The 16,561-nt window shown below is 39.8% G+C and overlaps 1 protein-coding gene across 5 annotated transcripts in view; it reads right to left on the bottom strand.

The window, feature by feature from the left end:
* The window catches only part of LOC105726269 (zinc finger protein 43), a 44,328-nt gene that overhangs the window by 15,423 nt on the left and 12,344 nt on the right, over positions 1 to 16,561 (bottom strand). For 3 of the 5 annotated variants that reach the window (XM_064381566.1, XM_012465673.3, XM_021676490.2), the window contains exons 2-3: positions 9,080 to 9,206; positions 7,162 to 7,257 (exon numbers count right to left, since the gene is read on the bottom strand). In XM_064381566.1, coding sequence (XP_064237636.1) covers positions 7,162 to 7,257; positions 9,080 to 9,206 — 223 coding nt within the window. Of the gene's footprint in view, positions 1 to 3,429; positions 3,511 to 5,776; positions 5,834 to 7,161; positions 7,258 to 9,079; positions 9,207 to 16,561 lie in introns of those variants that run through there. The other 2 variants (XM_021676492.2, XM_021676491.2) reach the window with 2 other exon arrangements.

Below are 16,561 nucleotides of genomic sequence, written 5' to 3'. Positions count from 1 at the left end.
ACTCATACAAACCTTTCTAGTAAAAAGCAAGAGACTATACAATATTCTTATTTGCACTTTGTGTATTCTATTAGGATGAATACCAAGTTTTATTACATTTAAGAACATCAGCTGGGTACAGTGGTTTATGGCTATAATCCCAAAATTTGGGAAACAAAGGTAGGAGGATCACTTGGGGCCAGAAGTTTCAGAACAGCCAGGGCAACACAGTGGGGCCCTGTCTCAACAAATAATTTAAAGAAAAAACTAGCCAGGAATGGTAGTGCATGTCTGTACACCCAGCTACTTGAGGAGCTGAGGCTGAAGGATCACTTGAGCCCAAGAATTTGAGGCTGCAGTGAGCCAAAATCATGTCACTGCACTCCAGTATGGGCAACACAGTAAGATCCTGTCTCAAAACAACAACTACAACCAATAAATTTAAGAAAGCCAAAATTATACACTGTGTTTTTTGACCAACATTGCATAAAACTAGGAATTAAAAGCAAAACTAAAAAAATATGAAAATAAAACACACTTTTCAACAAATTCTTTTTTTTAGACAGAGTTTTACTCTTGTTGCTCAGGCTAGAGTGCAATGGTGTGATCTTGGCTCACCGCAACCTCCGCCTCCCAGGTTCAAGCCATTCTCCCCTCTCGGCCTCCCAAGTAGCTGGGATTACAGGCATGCACCACCGTGCCCAGCTAATTTTTTGTATTTTTAGTAGAGATGGGGTTTCTCCATGCTGGTCCGGCTGGTCTTGAACTCCTGACCTCAGGTGATCTGCCCACCTCAGCCTCCCAAAGTGCTGAGATTACAGACGTGATCCACCGCGCCCGGCCTCAACATATTCTTGCTCAAGGATCAAAGAATTTAATTTTTGCAAAGTTGTCGATACAAGCTACAGTGATGAACGAATTCAATATAATCTCTACAAAAAATTCAATAGGACAATTTTTTACAGAAATATTCTTCACAATTTTAAAATTTGATTAAAAACTACAGCCAAACAACTATGAAAATAATAAAGAGGTATTATACTTTCTGATTTCAAAACATAAAAGCTACAATAACAATGTGGTACTGACACAAAGACAGATAAGCAGATGAATAAACAGAATAAAGAACCCTAAAATGAACCCTTCTGTTTATGATCAAATGATCTTCCACAAAGTTGCTAAGAGCAAACAATAGAAAAACAAGTCTTCAAAAACTAATGTTGAAATGTGGACATCAAAAGTAATAAAATAAAGTTGGATCATTTCCTTAAATTATATATACAAATAATTTAAGTAGCCAAAAAGAAGTAACTAACAAATCTTTTAAAAAGAAATATGAAAAAAAGACATGACATAGAAAAAGAATAGAAAAATTTAACTACATTATACCTCGAAATTTCTGTACATCAAAGAAAACATTCGAGAGTGACAATGCCTCCTAGAAAATGAAAGTATTTGCAAATCCCATGTGATATTTATTCACTGATATTCAGAATATATAAATAACTCTTAAAACTGAACAATAAACTTGAATAACTTGATTTGGAAATGGACAAATAATTGAACTAAATTTGTATAAAAAATATACAAAAATGGGACGAAGTATTTGAAAACACACAAAATTACGATTTGTAGAGAAATGCCTAAAAATCGCAACGAAAAACAAAATCACCTCACACCCATTTAGAATGGCCACTATAAATTTTTTTAAAACACAAAATCTGTTGATGCAATAAAAATAAACCAGGCAGGTGCAGGGGCTCACACCTTTAATCCCAGCACTCTGGGAGGGCGAGACAGGTAAATCACCTTAGGTCAGGAGTTCAAGACCAGCCTGGCGAACATGGCATAACCTCATCTCTACTAAAAACACAAAAATTAGTGAAGCGTGGTGGTGGGTGCCTGTAAATCTCAGCTACTCCAGAGGCTGAGGCAGGAGAATTGTTTGAATCTGGGACATGGAGGCTGCCGTGAGCTGAGATCGAGTCACTGCGCTCCAGTCTAGGTGACAGAGTAAGACCCAATATTGAAAAAAAAAAAAAAAAAAATCTGTGTTGACTGGTGGTGGAAAACAAGTATGCAGCCATTATTTAAAATGTTATGTTTCTCAAATAATTAAAAATGAAATTATCATCAAATACAGAAATCTCATTTATGAATCTATATTCATGACAGAAAACACAGGACCTGTATGACATATTTGAACATCCATATTTATTGTATCAGTAGGCACAAAAGCCAAAAGGCTGAAGAAACTTAGATGTTCCTTGATTGATAAATAAATCAAAAAGTAATTTTAAGATAATTTTTGAGAATACTATGTCACCTGAAATTAACAAGTAAGGAAATTATGGATATCATATGACTCAACTTATTTGACATATCCTAGGTAGTCACACTAAATAAAAACAGAAAGTAAAAGGGTGTTTGTTAAGGGCTGACGAGAGTAAAATGAGTACTAGTTACTTAATGTGTATTTAGTTTCACATGTGTAAAATTTCTAGATGTTTTTTGAATAACAATGTAAATATGCTTATCATGTCTGAAATGTATAGCTTTTTTTTTCTTTTTTGAGTCAGGGTCTCACTCTGTCACCCAAGCTGAAGTACAGTGGCACAATTATGGCTCACCATAGACTGTAACTCCAAAGCTCATGTAATCTTTCCCCCTTAATCTCTCAAAAAGCTTAGACCACAGGTGTACACCACTATGCTTGGCTATTTTTAAAAATTATTTGTGGAGAGGGAATCTCTGTATGTTGCGCAGACTAATCTCAAACTTTGGCCTCAAGCAATCCACCTGTCTTGGCCTCCCAAAATCCTGGGATTACGGATGTGAGCCAACACCATGCCTGAAATGTACACTTCAATAGATTTAAGATGGTAAATTTTATGTTATATATTTTTATAACACTAACATTAACAAAAAGAAAAACCTAAAAAAAATACAGAATTATAAATCTTTTTAAAAATTACCTTCAAATCACAAAAGTGTTCCTCTCACGCAGAGAAAATATACATTCATCATTAAACAAATGGTGGAAATAGACTACTTCCATGACTACTCACTAGAGAAGATAAAACCACCATTAAAAATTAGGTAAAAAATAATATACACAAGATACAGCATAACCAAAATTGTGGTCGTATTTACCGATAAACACATATATAATATGATTGTGATAGACATATGTTGATTTATGTCTTAATTAAATCCCACATTGACTTAAAGTGTACAGAACTGAAAATTATCTAAGGCCGGGCGTGGTGGCTCACATCTGTAATCCCAGCACTTTGGGAAACCAAGGCGGGTGGATCACTTGAGGTCAGGAGTTCGAGACTAGCCTGGTCAGCACGATGAAATCCCGCATCTACTAATAAATAAATAAATAAATAAATAAATAAATAAAATTAGCTGGGCATGATGGCACATGCCTGTAGTCCCAACTACCTGGGAGGCTGAGGCAGGAGAATGGCTTGAACCCGGAAGGTGGAGGTTGTAGTGAGCCAAGATCGTGTCATTGCACTCCAGCCTGGGCAGCAGAGCAAGACTGTCTCAAAAAAAGAAAAGAAAAGAAAATTGTCTGGAAATTATAATACATATGTAAAACCAAAAAACACAATAAACTGATGTTAAGAAACCTACACTAAAAAAACACACTAATATGAAAATGGAAAACAATAATAAGAGAAATGTTTACTCATAATATCTAGTTTGCAAGGCCAGGCATGGTGGCTCATGCTTGTAATCCCAGCACTTTGGGAGGCTGAGGCAGGCGAACTACCTGAAGTCAGGACTTCAAGACCAGCTTGGCCAACATGATGAAACCCCGTTTCTACTAAAAATACAAAAATTAGCTGAGAGTGGTGGCACGCACCTATAATCCCAGCTACTCAGGAGGCTGTGACAGGAGAATTGCTTGAACCCAGGAGTTGGAGGTTGCAATGAGCCCAGATCATGCCATTGCACTCCAGCCTGGGCAAAAAGAGCAAAATTCTGTCTCAAAAAAAAAATATATATATATATGGTATGCAAAATAGATGCACCATTAAAGAAGAATTTGTCTAGATAACTACAATATTTGACTGTAACTGTGTACTTTTGAGTCACTGGCATGAACTACACAGAAGTAAAGTTTTAGAGAAAATGCAGTATAATCATAAATACAAGACTCTATTGAAAAACTTTTAAGCATTTAAAATAAACTACAGATAACATTTATATTTTAAATATATGCTATACTTACAAAAATAAAACTGCCATAATCCAACTTTAGAAGCAAAAAATAGCCTTACCAGGCCAGGCGTGGTGGCTCACGCCTATAATCCCAGCACTTTGGGAGGCCAAGGCGGGTATATCACGAGGTCAAGAGATCGAGACCATCCTGGTCAACATGGTGAAACCCCATATCTACTAAAAATACAAAAAATTAGCTGGGCATGGTAGCGTGTGCCTGTAATCCCAGCTACTCAGGAGGCTGAGGCAGGAAGAATTGCCTAAACCCAGGAGGCGGAGGTTGCAGTGAGCCGAGATCGCGCCATTGCACTCCAGCCTGGGTAACAAGAGTGAAACTCCGTCTCAAAAAAAAAAAAAAAAAAATAGCCTTACCTTGCTAAATTATATATTGCAATATATATATACGTATATATTGAAAAATATGGTTAGAGCCTCCGATATATAAAACAAATATTTGGGAATAAATTATATTATTTAGATACAGGATATAATACTTTTTTACCTACAGCAAACTTAATTTTTTTTTTTTTAAGATGGGGTTTCACCATGTTGGTCAGATTGGTCTTGAACTCTTGACCTCAAGTGATCCACCTGACTCGGCCTCCCAAAGTGCTGGGATTACAGGCGTGAGCCACTGCGCTGGGCCCAGCATACTTAAATTTATAAGTAACTATATTAGTAAATATGGAGTGGCTATTATCTAATTTACTTCAGACATAACATGCAAATTCTAATATAATTGTCCTAAATGTTTGATAGACAAATTTGAAATAAAAAACAAACTGGGCCAGGCACAGTGGCTCATGCTTGTAATCCCAGCACTGTGAGAGGCTGAGGTGGGTAGATAATTTGAGGTCAGAAATTTTAGACCAACCTGACTATTGTGGTAAAAAATCCCATATCTACTTAAAATATAGAAAAACTAGCCAGGTTTAACGGTGGACAACTGTAACCTCAGCTACTTGGGAGGCTGAGGCAGGAGAATCAGTTGAACCTGAGAAGTGGAGGTTGCGGTGAGCTGAGATTGTGCCATTGCACTCCAGCCTGGCGGACAGAGCAAGACTCTGACTAAAAAAAAAAAAAAGAAAAGAGAAAAAAAAAATAGAAAAAGGAAACTAAAAACTAAAAATGTGTAAGAAGAGTGACATCAGTAAGATGGAAAAATAAAAGGTACCCAGGTGCCCTACTGGCTCACCCGCATAGAGCAAGAAAATTTGTCAGCCATCCCAGACAAAAATGCATTTACGAAAGCCAGCCATCATGGCTCACACCTGTAATAACAACTACATAGTACATTGAGGTTGGAGAATTGCTTCAGGCTAGGATTTTAAGATCAGGCTGGGTTACGTAGCAAGATCCCATCTCAAAAATAAGTGCCTTTAAAAGCTTTGAGATCCAGGGAGGTAGTTGTAAAACTCTTATAAAGCCCAAGATTAAGGAGTTGTTTTGTTTTTTGGAATGCAGGCTCTCATTCAGGTGGCAAACTACGGGACCCCTATTCTTAACTACAGACCAGAAAATGGCCCACCCAACTTGGTCCCACAGAAAATTCTGAACTTACTCTGTAACCATCCCAAACTGCTTCCAGCCACCGTCTGTGAGAGATCCTGTTTTTCAAAAGGCCTGGAGGAAGACACCGGTTTATAGCCACAGAGGTCTTTACTACGGACCCTGAAGCAGTTCAGTGACTGTTCCAGCTCCCTGAGCCATGGTTTACGGCCAGTTCTGCCTCCTAGAAACCCACACAGTTACCTGGGGAAATCTTCTCTAGGACTCAGTGAAAGCCATACTCATCCACATCCTGATATAAAGCCCACCATCTGCAGACCTAACTACAAAAACCTGCCCTAGTGCCTGTCCTATAGAGCAAAGTCCTGAAGGATATTCACTCTGTCCAAAAATAAAATGGAAATTACAACTACCCAAGTCCCTTGTAACAAGCCAACTAAAAAGGTGGACCATAGTACAGACCCAGCAGCCTTGTGATCAAGCTATGACCCCTCTCCACTACAGGCCAGGAGCAGTGGCTCATGCCTGTAATCTCAGCACTTTGGGAGGCTGAGGCGGACAGATCACTTGAGGTTAGGAGTTTGAGACCAACATGTCAAAACCCTGTCTCTACTAAAAATTCAAAAATTAGCCAGGCATGGTAGTACATGCCTGTAATCCCAGCTACTCGGGAGGCTGAAGGAGGAGAATCGCTTGAACCCGGGAGGTGGAGGTTGCAGTGAGATAAGATCGTGCCACTGCACTCCAGCCTGGGTGACACAACAAGACTCTGTCTTAAAAAAAAAAAAAAGCCATGTTATCCAAAGTGAGCTATAAATTTTATAAACTTTCTATCAAAATTCCTGTGGCATTTTTTTCACAGTAATGGACAATGTAATTCTAAAATATACATGAAACTAGAATAAACTTTGAACAAAGCAATCCTGAGGAAAAAGAACAAAGCAGAGAAACATCGTAATTCATAATTTCAAATTATTTAAAGACTATAGTAATAAAAACAGGATGAACTGTGCAGAAAATACACACAAAAATCCAATGGAACAGAAAGTACTACTCACATTTCAGATGTGATGCAAAAAAATAACTTAAAAAATAGTTTAATATAGAGTTTCTCAAAAGTATGCAGATATTTGTGTGTGCCCAAAAAGAATGAAAAAGCAGTCAAATTGTGCAGTCTCTTAAATGTCATGAAGAGGACTTTGGCTCTCACAGTAAACTTGAAGAAAGATCACCAAAGGGAAATTAAAATCCTGAGACAATTTAAAAGCATCGGAAAAAAGATGCCCCTATGTGAAAGCAAAATGAAAAAACTCAGGCTTCCCAGAAACTGTTTCCTTTGGAACACAGCTTCTCCAGTCATATTTTAAGGACTGGCTTTCTTAACCTTTGCACTTCTCATCTGTGTTGTCTGCTGTATTGACTTTCACTCTCACCTACCTGAGGATTTGGCAACCATCTCATGTCTCTTCATATTCCAAGGTTCTTTTTCTTGCTCCAGACAGGTGATCAGGTCTGGCTTAGAGACAGCAATACCTGTTTTAATAAAAAATAAATTACATGAATCTTGTTCATATCCTCCAATTATTAATCTAGTAATGTGTCCAGTATGAAGGGTGTGATAGAATATCCTAATAATTAATCCCAAAATACTAATTTTTATTTTTGGAGATGGAGTCTCAATCTGTCACCGAGGCTGGAGTCCAGAGGTGTGATCTCGGCTCACTGCAATCTCTGCCTCCTGGGTTCAAGCGATTCCAATGCCTCAGCCTCCCAAGTAGCTGGGATTACAGGCATATGCCACTATGCCTGGTTAATTTTTGCATTTTTAGTAGAGACAGGGTTTTAGTAGAGGCAGGGATTACAAGCACCTGCTACAACACTAGGCTACTTTTTTTTTTGTATTTTTATTAGAGACGCGGTTTCAAAATGTTGGCCAGGCTGGTCTTGAACTCCTAACCTCAGGGTGATCTGCCTGCCTTGGCCTTCCAAAGTGCTGGGATTATAGGCATGAGCCACCATACCTGGCCCCAAAATACTAATTTTTCTTTCTTGCTTTCATTCTTTCTTTCTTTTTTTTGAGACGGAGTCTTGCTCTGTTGCCCAGGCTAGAGTGCAATGGTGTGATCTCGGATCACTGCAACCTCTGTCTCCCGAGTGGAAGCGATTCTTCTGCCTCAGCCTCCCGAGTACCTGGGATTACAGGTGCCTGCCACCACGCCCAGCTAATTTTTGTATTTTTAGTATCTTGGCCAGGCTGGTCTCAAACTCCTGACTTCATGATCCACCCGCCTCAGCCTCCCAAAGTGCTGGGATTACAGGTGTATTCCACCATGCCCAGCCTAATTTTTAACAAAAATTTATTTTATTTCATTTTATTTTTTAGATGGAGTCTTGCTCTGTTGCCCAGGATGGAGTGCAGTGGTGCAATTACGGCTCACTGCAACCTCCGCCTCCCAGGTTCAAGCCATTCTCCTGCCTCAGCCTCCTGAGTAGCTGGAATTACAGGTGTGCACCATCACACCTGGCTAATTTTTATATTTCTAGTAGAGATGGGGTTTCACTATCCTGGCCAGGCTGGTCTCAAATTCCTGGCCTTGTGATCCACCCGCCTTGGCCTCCCAAAATGCTGGGATTACAAGTGTGTTCCACCACTCCTGGCCTAATTTTTAACAAAAATTTCTTTTCTTTGAGATGGAGTCTTGCTCTGTTGCCCAGGATGGAGTGCAGTGGTGCGATCTAGGCTCACTGCAACCTCCGCCTCCCAGATTCAAGCCATTCTCCTGCCTCGGCCTCCTGAGTAGCTGGGATTACAGGCATGTACCATCACGCCTGGCTAATTTTTCTATTTTTAGTAGAGACAGGGTTTTGCCATGTTGGTCAGGCTGGTCTTGAACTCCTGATGTCAGGTGATCTGCCTGCCTCAGCCTCCCATAGTGCTGGGATTAGAGGAGTGAGCCACCATGCCTGTTCTTTAACAAACATTTCTAAATATTTAGAAAATATCTTATTTTGTAACTTCTTAATTTCACTACCTGATAATATTCAATCAAAAATTAGTGTTAGCAATTAGATTTTAAGTTGTGGGAAACAGTATTTTATGACACTTTATTTCTGGAATTACCACTAATCCAGAGTGTAAGACACAGATTAGCTCAGAAATGTGAAAAGTTCAGGTCAAGATGAAACATCTTGAAAAAATTCTTTAGTCCACCAAAAAAATCTCCAAGATTTTTTCTGAAAACAGGCGATCTGAAACTCATCAATGCAATGCACAAATTACCAAAAAACATTCTACAAAAAAGAAAAATGAAATCTTTAGGGTATATTAGGAATTGTATATTGAAGTTATGCTCACCCAGGAAGACCAGGTTTCTGTAGTTCTCTAACATCACATTCCTATATAAATTCTGCTGTGCAGTGTCCAGGCATTGCCACTCCTCCAGACAGAATTCTATGGCCACATCCATAAATGTCAATGGTCCCTAAAAAATACACATACATACACACACATTTACCAAGTGGCCATGGGGAGAATTTATAATTTGACTCAATGTAAAATGAGAGAGTAAAGAGAAGAGGTTCTGACTTATAGACAAATTATCCAATAAAATAATTCTTTACTTGGAAATATTCTCTATTTTTTTTTTTTTTAGATGGGGTTTCGCTGTTGTTGCCCAGGCTGGAGTGCAATGGCACGATCTTGGCCCACCACAACCTCCACCTCCTGGATTCAATCGATTCTCCTGCCTCAGCTTCCCGAGTAGCTGGGATTATAGGCATGCACCACCATGCCCGGCTAATTTTGTATTTTTTAGTAGAGATGGGGTTTCTCCATGTTGGTCAGGCTGGTCTCCAACTCCCGACCTCAGGTGATCCACCTGCCTCAGCCTTCCAAAGTGTTGGGATTACAGGCATGAGGCACTGTGCCCGGCCCTCTAATGTATTTCCCACTCCTGAGAAAAGAAAGTGGCATTAAGTTCTACAACAGTGTACATATTGTACTTTTCAATAATATTTTTCTGGATGATAAACTATAAAATTAAGGGCATAAACAAACGTGAATTTTTGAGTTCTCTATTTGCATCATACAGAATGAGTTGCATATATTTTTCAGATAAATCCAGTAAGTGGAAAAGTCTGTTTTTTCTTCTAGTTTCTCTGACCTGTAAACAAAGGTAAGAGTTTTCATTTTCAAAAGACAGATAAATGCAAATAAAACCTAAGAAAGAAGAGCAGTTGCCAGATTAAATGTGATGGTTTACATACATTAGATGCATAAAGATTCTTAATAATACGGCCAGGTGTGGTGGCTCATGCCTGTAATCCCAGCACTTTGGGAGACTGAGGCAGGTGGATCACCTGAGATCAGGAATTTGAGACCAGTCTGGCCAATATGGAGAAACCCCATCTCTACTAAAAATACAAAAATTAGCCGGGCATGGTGGCACATCCCTGTAGTCCCAGGAGGGACTTGGGAGGCTGAGGCAGGAGAATCATTTGATCCTGGGAGGCGGAGGTTGCAGTAAGCTGAGATCATGCCATTGCATTCCAGCCTGGGTGACAAGAGACTCTATCTCAGAAAAAAAAAAGTTCTTGATAATAAAAGGAAATATAACTAATCAACTAACTATATAGAGAAACACTCTGTCAGAGAGCCCTTTAATCAAGTGAATAATTAACATAAACTACACTAGAACAATTTTTTTTTTTTTTAGACTAAGTCTTGCTCTGTTGCCCAGGCTAGAGTGCAGTGGCACAATCTCAGTTCGCTGCAACCTCCGCCTCCCGTGTTCAAGTGATTCTCCTGCCTCAGTCTCCCAAGTAGCTGGGACTATAGGAGCCAGCCACCACGCCCATCTAATTTTTTGCATTTCCAGTAGAGATGGAGTTTCATGATTTTAGCTAGGATAGTCTCTATCTCCTGACCTTGTGATCCGCCCACCTCAGCCTCCCAAAGTGCTGAGACTATAGGCGTGAGCCACTGTGCCCGGCCTAGAGCAAATTTTAAAATGTCCTGATGCATGAAGAAAGACACAGCATCACTGCTGTGATAATGCCCCCAAGAAGTAAATTATAATATAAATTTAACCACAAGGAAATATCAGTTTTATGCAAAGTTCAAGATAAAGATATCTCTCATGTTCTGTCATTTTTTTTTCCTTTGAGATGGAGTTTTGCTCTTGTTGCCCAGGCTGGAGTGGAATGAAGTGATTTTGGCTCACTGCAACCTCTGCCTCCTGGGTTCAAGCAATTCTCCTGCCTCAGCCTCCCAAGTAGCTGGGATTACAGGCATGTGCCACCACACCTGGCTAATATTTTTGGATTTTTAGTCGAGATGGGGTTTCACCATGTTGGTCAGGCTGGTCTCGAACTCCTGACCTACAGTGATCCGCCCACCTTGGCCCCCCAAAGTGTTGGGATTACAGGTGTGAGCCACTGTGCCCAGCTGAAAGTTTTAATAGTAATTTTTAGCAGTCTATCTTTAGCATCCTAGATAGCAAATATATCCTGACGTTTTTCAGAACTTTCTGGTTTATAAATGCCTTCTTGTTTAAACAAGCATTTTCTGAATCCTGTTCTGCATTGAGCAAATAACAAACACAGACTGAACCTCAACATTACACGTTCTACATTTTTAGTAAGAACTCCAGCTTCTCCCCAGTAGAAATTTTGAGTATTCACACCTTCCCATGTTCAACAGCCACAAAAGGATCATTTTTAATATTGCAGTTCATAAATTCATGGTGAGTATTCTGCATGGCATATAAGCCCTGATGTAGACAATGTAAAGAAGGCTCTGGTATATAGAAAAGAAATATTTGGCAGAGATCCTTGACTATCATAAAAATTTAGAAAGCAGTTAAACTCACTGGGGAGAAAAACCACGAGTAGAGAAGTAAAGGTTCACAGTACTAAACGCATGGCACTCCAGGAAGCAGAGTGGACACAGCTCTTGATCTGAGACACGTTTAGTTGAAAAAAAAAAAAAGCCATTTTTTCTCTATCTCCTTCTTCTCTGGGAATCCTTCCCAGATGAGAATTTTCTGGACAAACTATACTTGCATCTTGAGAATATGCCTTTTAAGCTGTCAGCACCACATGTTTACCTGCTACCACCATACCCACAGGCAGAAGGACCAAGACCGGCAGAAAAAGTTCACCTATTTTTGTCCTTTATAACAGAAGAGATTCAGTAAGAATGAACTGTTCCATGCAGATACTAATATGCATTTCACCTTTCCTATTCTCAGGAGCCCTCCTCTGCCATGGACACCAGCAATTTTTGCTACAGTAATAGAAATATGGGCCACACTGTCCCGTCCCTATCAAACCCAAACAGAATAGGCCCTGTAACCACCCTTTAGTGCAAAGGTCAAACTTAACTCTCGTGAATGTATCCTGAACCCTTTATACTTGATTCTAGCCTCATTTTAGAGTCACAGGAGGCACTTAATTAAAACAACATGAGCTGGGCTTGGTGGCTCACGCCTGTAATCCCAACACTCTGGGAGGCCGAGGTGGGTGGATCACGAGGTCGTGAGTTTGACAGCAGCCTGGCCAAGATGGTGAAATCCCATCTCTATTAAAAATACAAAAATTAGCTGGGCATGGTGGCGGGTGCCAGTAATTCCAGCTACTCAGCAGGCTGAGGCAGGAGAATCACTTGAACCCAGGAGGTGGAAGTTCAAGTGAGCCAAGATTGCACCACTAACCTGGGCAACAGAGCAAGACTCTGTCTCAAAAAAAAAAAAAGGCCAGGCACGGTGGCTCACACCTGTAATCCCAGCACTTTGTGAGGCCAAGGTGGGAACATCATGAGGTTAGGAGATCAAGACCATCCTGGCTAACACGGTGAAACTCCGTCCCTAAAAAAAAAAAATTAATTAAAAAAAAAAATACACGCTTCCACCTAGAACAATAAACAGAACCTGAGCCAAACTACAGACAGAATAAACCTAAATAATGCCTCCAAAAGGGGTGAATCTAAACAGAATAAAAGCAGAGAGAGGAACCTATGGAGAATTTTGTCCTCTCTCTATACCACTGGGGTATTTCCTGTTTTGTTTTTCCTAATCTTACCTAAGACAAACTTAAATTCCAGAGTTTGCATAATTTTTAATCTTTTTTAGCCACTGCCTTGTCAATTTTATAACATATACAAATAAGCAATTTAAACAAATCCCTTAAAGTTTTCTAGGGTAATGTTATTATAAGATAAATATGTATTTCTTATAACAAGGTAAGATGAACAAACAATATTAACTTTTCTTTTTTTTTTTTGAGACAGAGTCTCACTTTGTCACCAGGCGCCAGGCTGGAGTGCAGTGGCACAATCTCAGCTCACTGCAACCTCTGCCTCCCAGGTTCAAGCAATTCTCCTGCCTCAGCCTCCCAAGTAGCTGGGACTACAGGTGCACGCCACCATGCCCAGCTAATTTTTGTATTTTTAGTAGAGACTGGGTTTCACCATGTTGGCCAGGATGGTCTCGATCTCTTGACCTCGTGATCTGCCCGCCTTGGCCTCCCAAAGTGCTGGGATTACAGGCTTGAGCCACTGCACCTGGTCCAACTCTTCTTGCAGTAAACATTTCTTCAGGTAATGATATCAGAAGTCACAACAATATAAAGTGGCCCAAATAAAGCCCAAGTATTTTTGCACACATCTACTCATTGTACCAACCATATGATGCTAAATTCAACCATGTATCCAGTTGCTAGTCTAGACTAAAAATTCCTGGATGGTAGGGACCATGACTGCTTCATCTATTTTTTAAATGGCCATATGAAATGGTAGAAACTAGTTTATCTGTTTGAGTCTCCAGACCTCCTCTTTGGTTTTCACCCAAGTACAAGGAAACTGGAAAAACCTCTCATCTGGCTACCAACCAAAGACATCTCTTATATTAGAGGAGAAACAAAAACAGAATGACTCATTTATCTTAGACCGAGAGCAAATTAACTACTCTTGACAACCTGACACAATTCTGTTCTGACTTGAAAATATCTCAAAGATTTCTAGTTGATTGAGAGGGTTCCCAGTAACCTAGAGCTGATTGCCCAATGATAAGCAAGAGAGAAACAGGTTGATTCTTTTTTTTCTCTTTTCTCTTGAGACAGTTTCACTCTTGCTGCCCAGGCTGAAGTGCAATGGCGCAATCTCGGCTCACTGCAACTTCCACCTCCCAGGTTCAAGCGATTCTCCCATCTCAGCCTCCTGAGTTGCTGGGATTACAGGTGCCTGCCACGATACCCGGCTAATTTTTTGTACGTTTAGTAGAGACAGGGTTTCACTATGTTGGCCAGGCTGGTCTTGAACTCTGACCTCGTGATCCGCCTGTCTCGGCCTCCCAGAGTGCTGGGATTACAGGCATGAGCCATCACACCTGGCCTGTACCACATTTTTAATAATATGTCTATCTAAAAGAAAAAAGCTGAGGCAACATGAACATAAGTAGATCATTTATTTGGGCCAACCTTGAGGATTATAACCTGAGAGCAATGATTCAAGTTGTCTGGAATCTAAACTTTAGCAGCAGTTCCAAGTAGATCTGTAAAGGCAAAAAAAGAGGGGCAGAGAGTGGAGAGGTACAAAGATGTTTGTCACGTCCACTTAGGCCAGGCGCAGTGGTTCATGCCTGCAATTCAGCACTTTGGGAAGCTGAGGCGGGTCGATCACCTGAGTTTTCAAGACCAGTCAGGCCAACGTGTTGAAATCCCGTCTCGACTAAAAATACAAAAAATTAGCCAGGCATGGTGGCTCATGCCTGTAATCCCAGCTACTCCAGAGGCTGAGGCAGAACTGCTTGAACCCAGGAGAGGGAGGTTGCAGTAAGCCTAGATCGCACCATTGCACTCCACCCTGGGAAATAAGAGCGAAACTCTGTCTCAAACACAAACAAACAAAAAACCCAAAGTTGTTTGTCAGAAAGTCTTATTTACAAAAATGACATTGATTATTGATTAGATATGCATTGTTAAGGTTTAAGTTATGGGTTATAGTGTCTAGTGTAGCATTATTAGTTTCATTTATAGCTACTTGTGGGAATACCAAATAGTTTCAAGAGATTAATACATAATTCAAAGGGAGGAGAAAGAAATAATTGTGCTCTCATTTTAATGTTTCCCTGAGTTTGACAAATAAAAGGACTTCCATTTCTCAGATTAAAGTTTATTTCTCAAATCTCAAAAGCTAGAATCAGAATTTGGAGCTGCAGATTTAGTGGAACTAAATCTAGTGGAGTAGCAATAGGTTTTACTTGCACATTTTGGGGCATTTTTAGCAAGAGGAAGAAAGGGAAAGTAGAGATTCTTACGTCTCCATGTCTACTCAATGCACACATGTTACTCTGATTGGGTTTCTGGGCCCCATGGTCTGTGAATTACTTTCAGGTCTGAGGATAAAAGAGTCACTGAAAGAGGTAAAATGGTTGATTGCTCCCCTGTGAAATTTGTAGAAATCTTGTCTATCCCTCCTAGAAGTGACTATAGATAATTATATATACCAAATAGGCTAAGAAACAATTCCAACTGCATATTTAGGTGACAACATGCACTTCACAGCACAATTGTGAGTTGACTGGAAGCCTGAGAGGCAAAGTTTGCTCTAGAGTAAAGCTTGGTTGGCACCTTATGTGTTTATATTATGTCTGGTAATTCAAGACAGTGTTTGGAAAATATAATTTAAAATAAATTCTATATTTTCTCAAAACAGAAAAAAGAAACATAAATAATTCTACAGCCCCAGAGAAACTCCAAAATGATAGAACAGAAATAAAACTCTTGGCCAGGCGCGGTGGCTCACGCCTATAATCCAAGCACTTTGGAGGCCAAGGCGGGCGGATCACCTGAGGTCGGGAGTTCAAGACCAGCCTGACCAACATGGTGAAACTCCATCTTAAAAAAAAAGAAAAAGAAAAAAAACCTCTTTATTACACAATTAAACCAGAATGTGAGTGGCATCTCAGTAAATCTCAAAGGCAGAAATACAGTTGAGCAGGCTCACTCAGCCTGAGCAGTGATTCAGGCTCAGTTTCTATTTATAATGGTGACATGAAAAAAATACTTCTGGGTTTCAGCATGAGTTCAGATGATAGCTCCAAAAGTTTTCATTGTGTATTCACAGACACCATGGGATACTAACAGAGCTTCTAAAACAGATACCCAAAGCATTAGAAAGAAAAATAGCTTGGCTGGGTGAATCATGAGGTCAGGAGTTCGAGACCAGCCTGACCAACACAGTGAAACCCCATCTCTACTAAAAATAGAAAAATTAGCCAGGTATGGTGGTGCGTGCCTGTAATCCCAGCTACTCAGGAGGCTAAGGCAGGAGAATCACTTGAACCTGGGAGGTAGAGACTGCAGTGAGCCAAGATTGAGCCACTGCACTCCAGCCTGGGTGACAGAGCAAGACTTCATCTCAAAAAAAAAAAAAGTAAAAGTAAAAAGAAAGAAAAAACAGCTCTCCATCTGACTAAGATTATATTGAGGAAAAAAAAAAGAAATTAAAAGCATCTTAAGAAAAAACAGATTAGATGTAAGATTGATCAAGTCAGCCAGAAAATATTCCCCTTAAAGAAATTTTTCTCTAACCAAAGTGCACAGCTACTCTCAGCATGAGAAACATGAGCATTATGAAAAAAAAAGAAAATATTCTTAGCAGAATTTTCTAAGGTTTTTCTTCCATGTCTGCTGCTCTCTCATCTCCTAGCCATTGGATGGGGGTTTGGAATACATCTCACAATTTCTACAAGGACCTTTTGATGAAGATCTGACTTTGTTCATATAGTGGAATATATTCAAGCTTGCAACACAGCTAACTGAAGAGCTGCTTTTTCTG

The sequence above is a fragment of the Aotus nancymaae genome, unplaced genomic scaffold (assembly GCF_030222135.1).
Source record: "Aotus nancymaae isolate 86718 unplaced genomic scaffold, 86718_ANA_hifiasm-v0.15.2.pri h1tg000028l, whole genome shotgun sequence".
Taxonomy (NCBI): Eukaryota; Metazoa; Chordata; class Mammalia; order Primates; family Aotidae; genus Aotus; species Aotus nancymaae.
The sequence above is the reverse complement of the archived record's forward strand: the minus strand, read 5'-3'. Positions and strand labels throughout refer to the sequence as shown.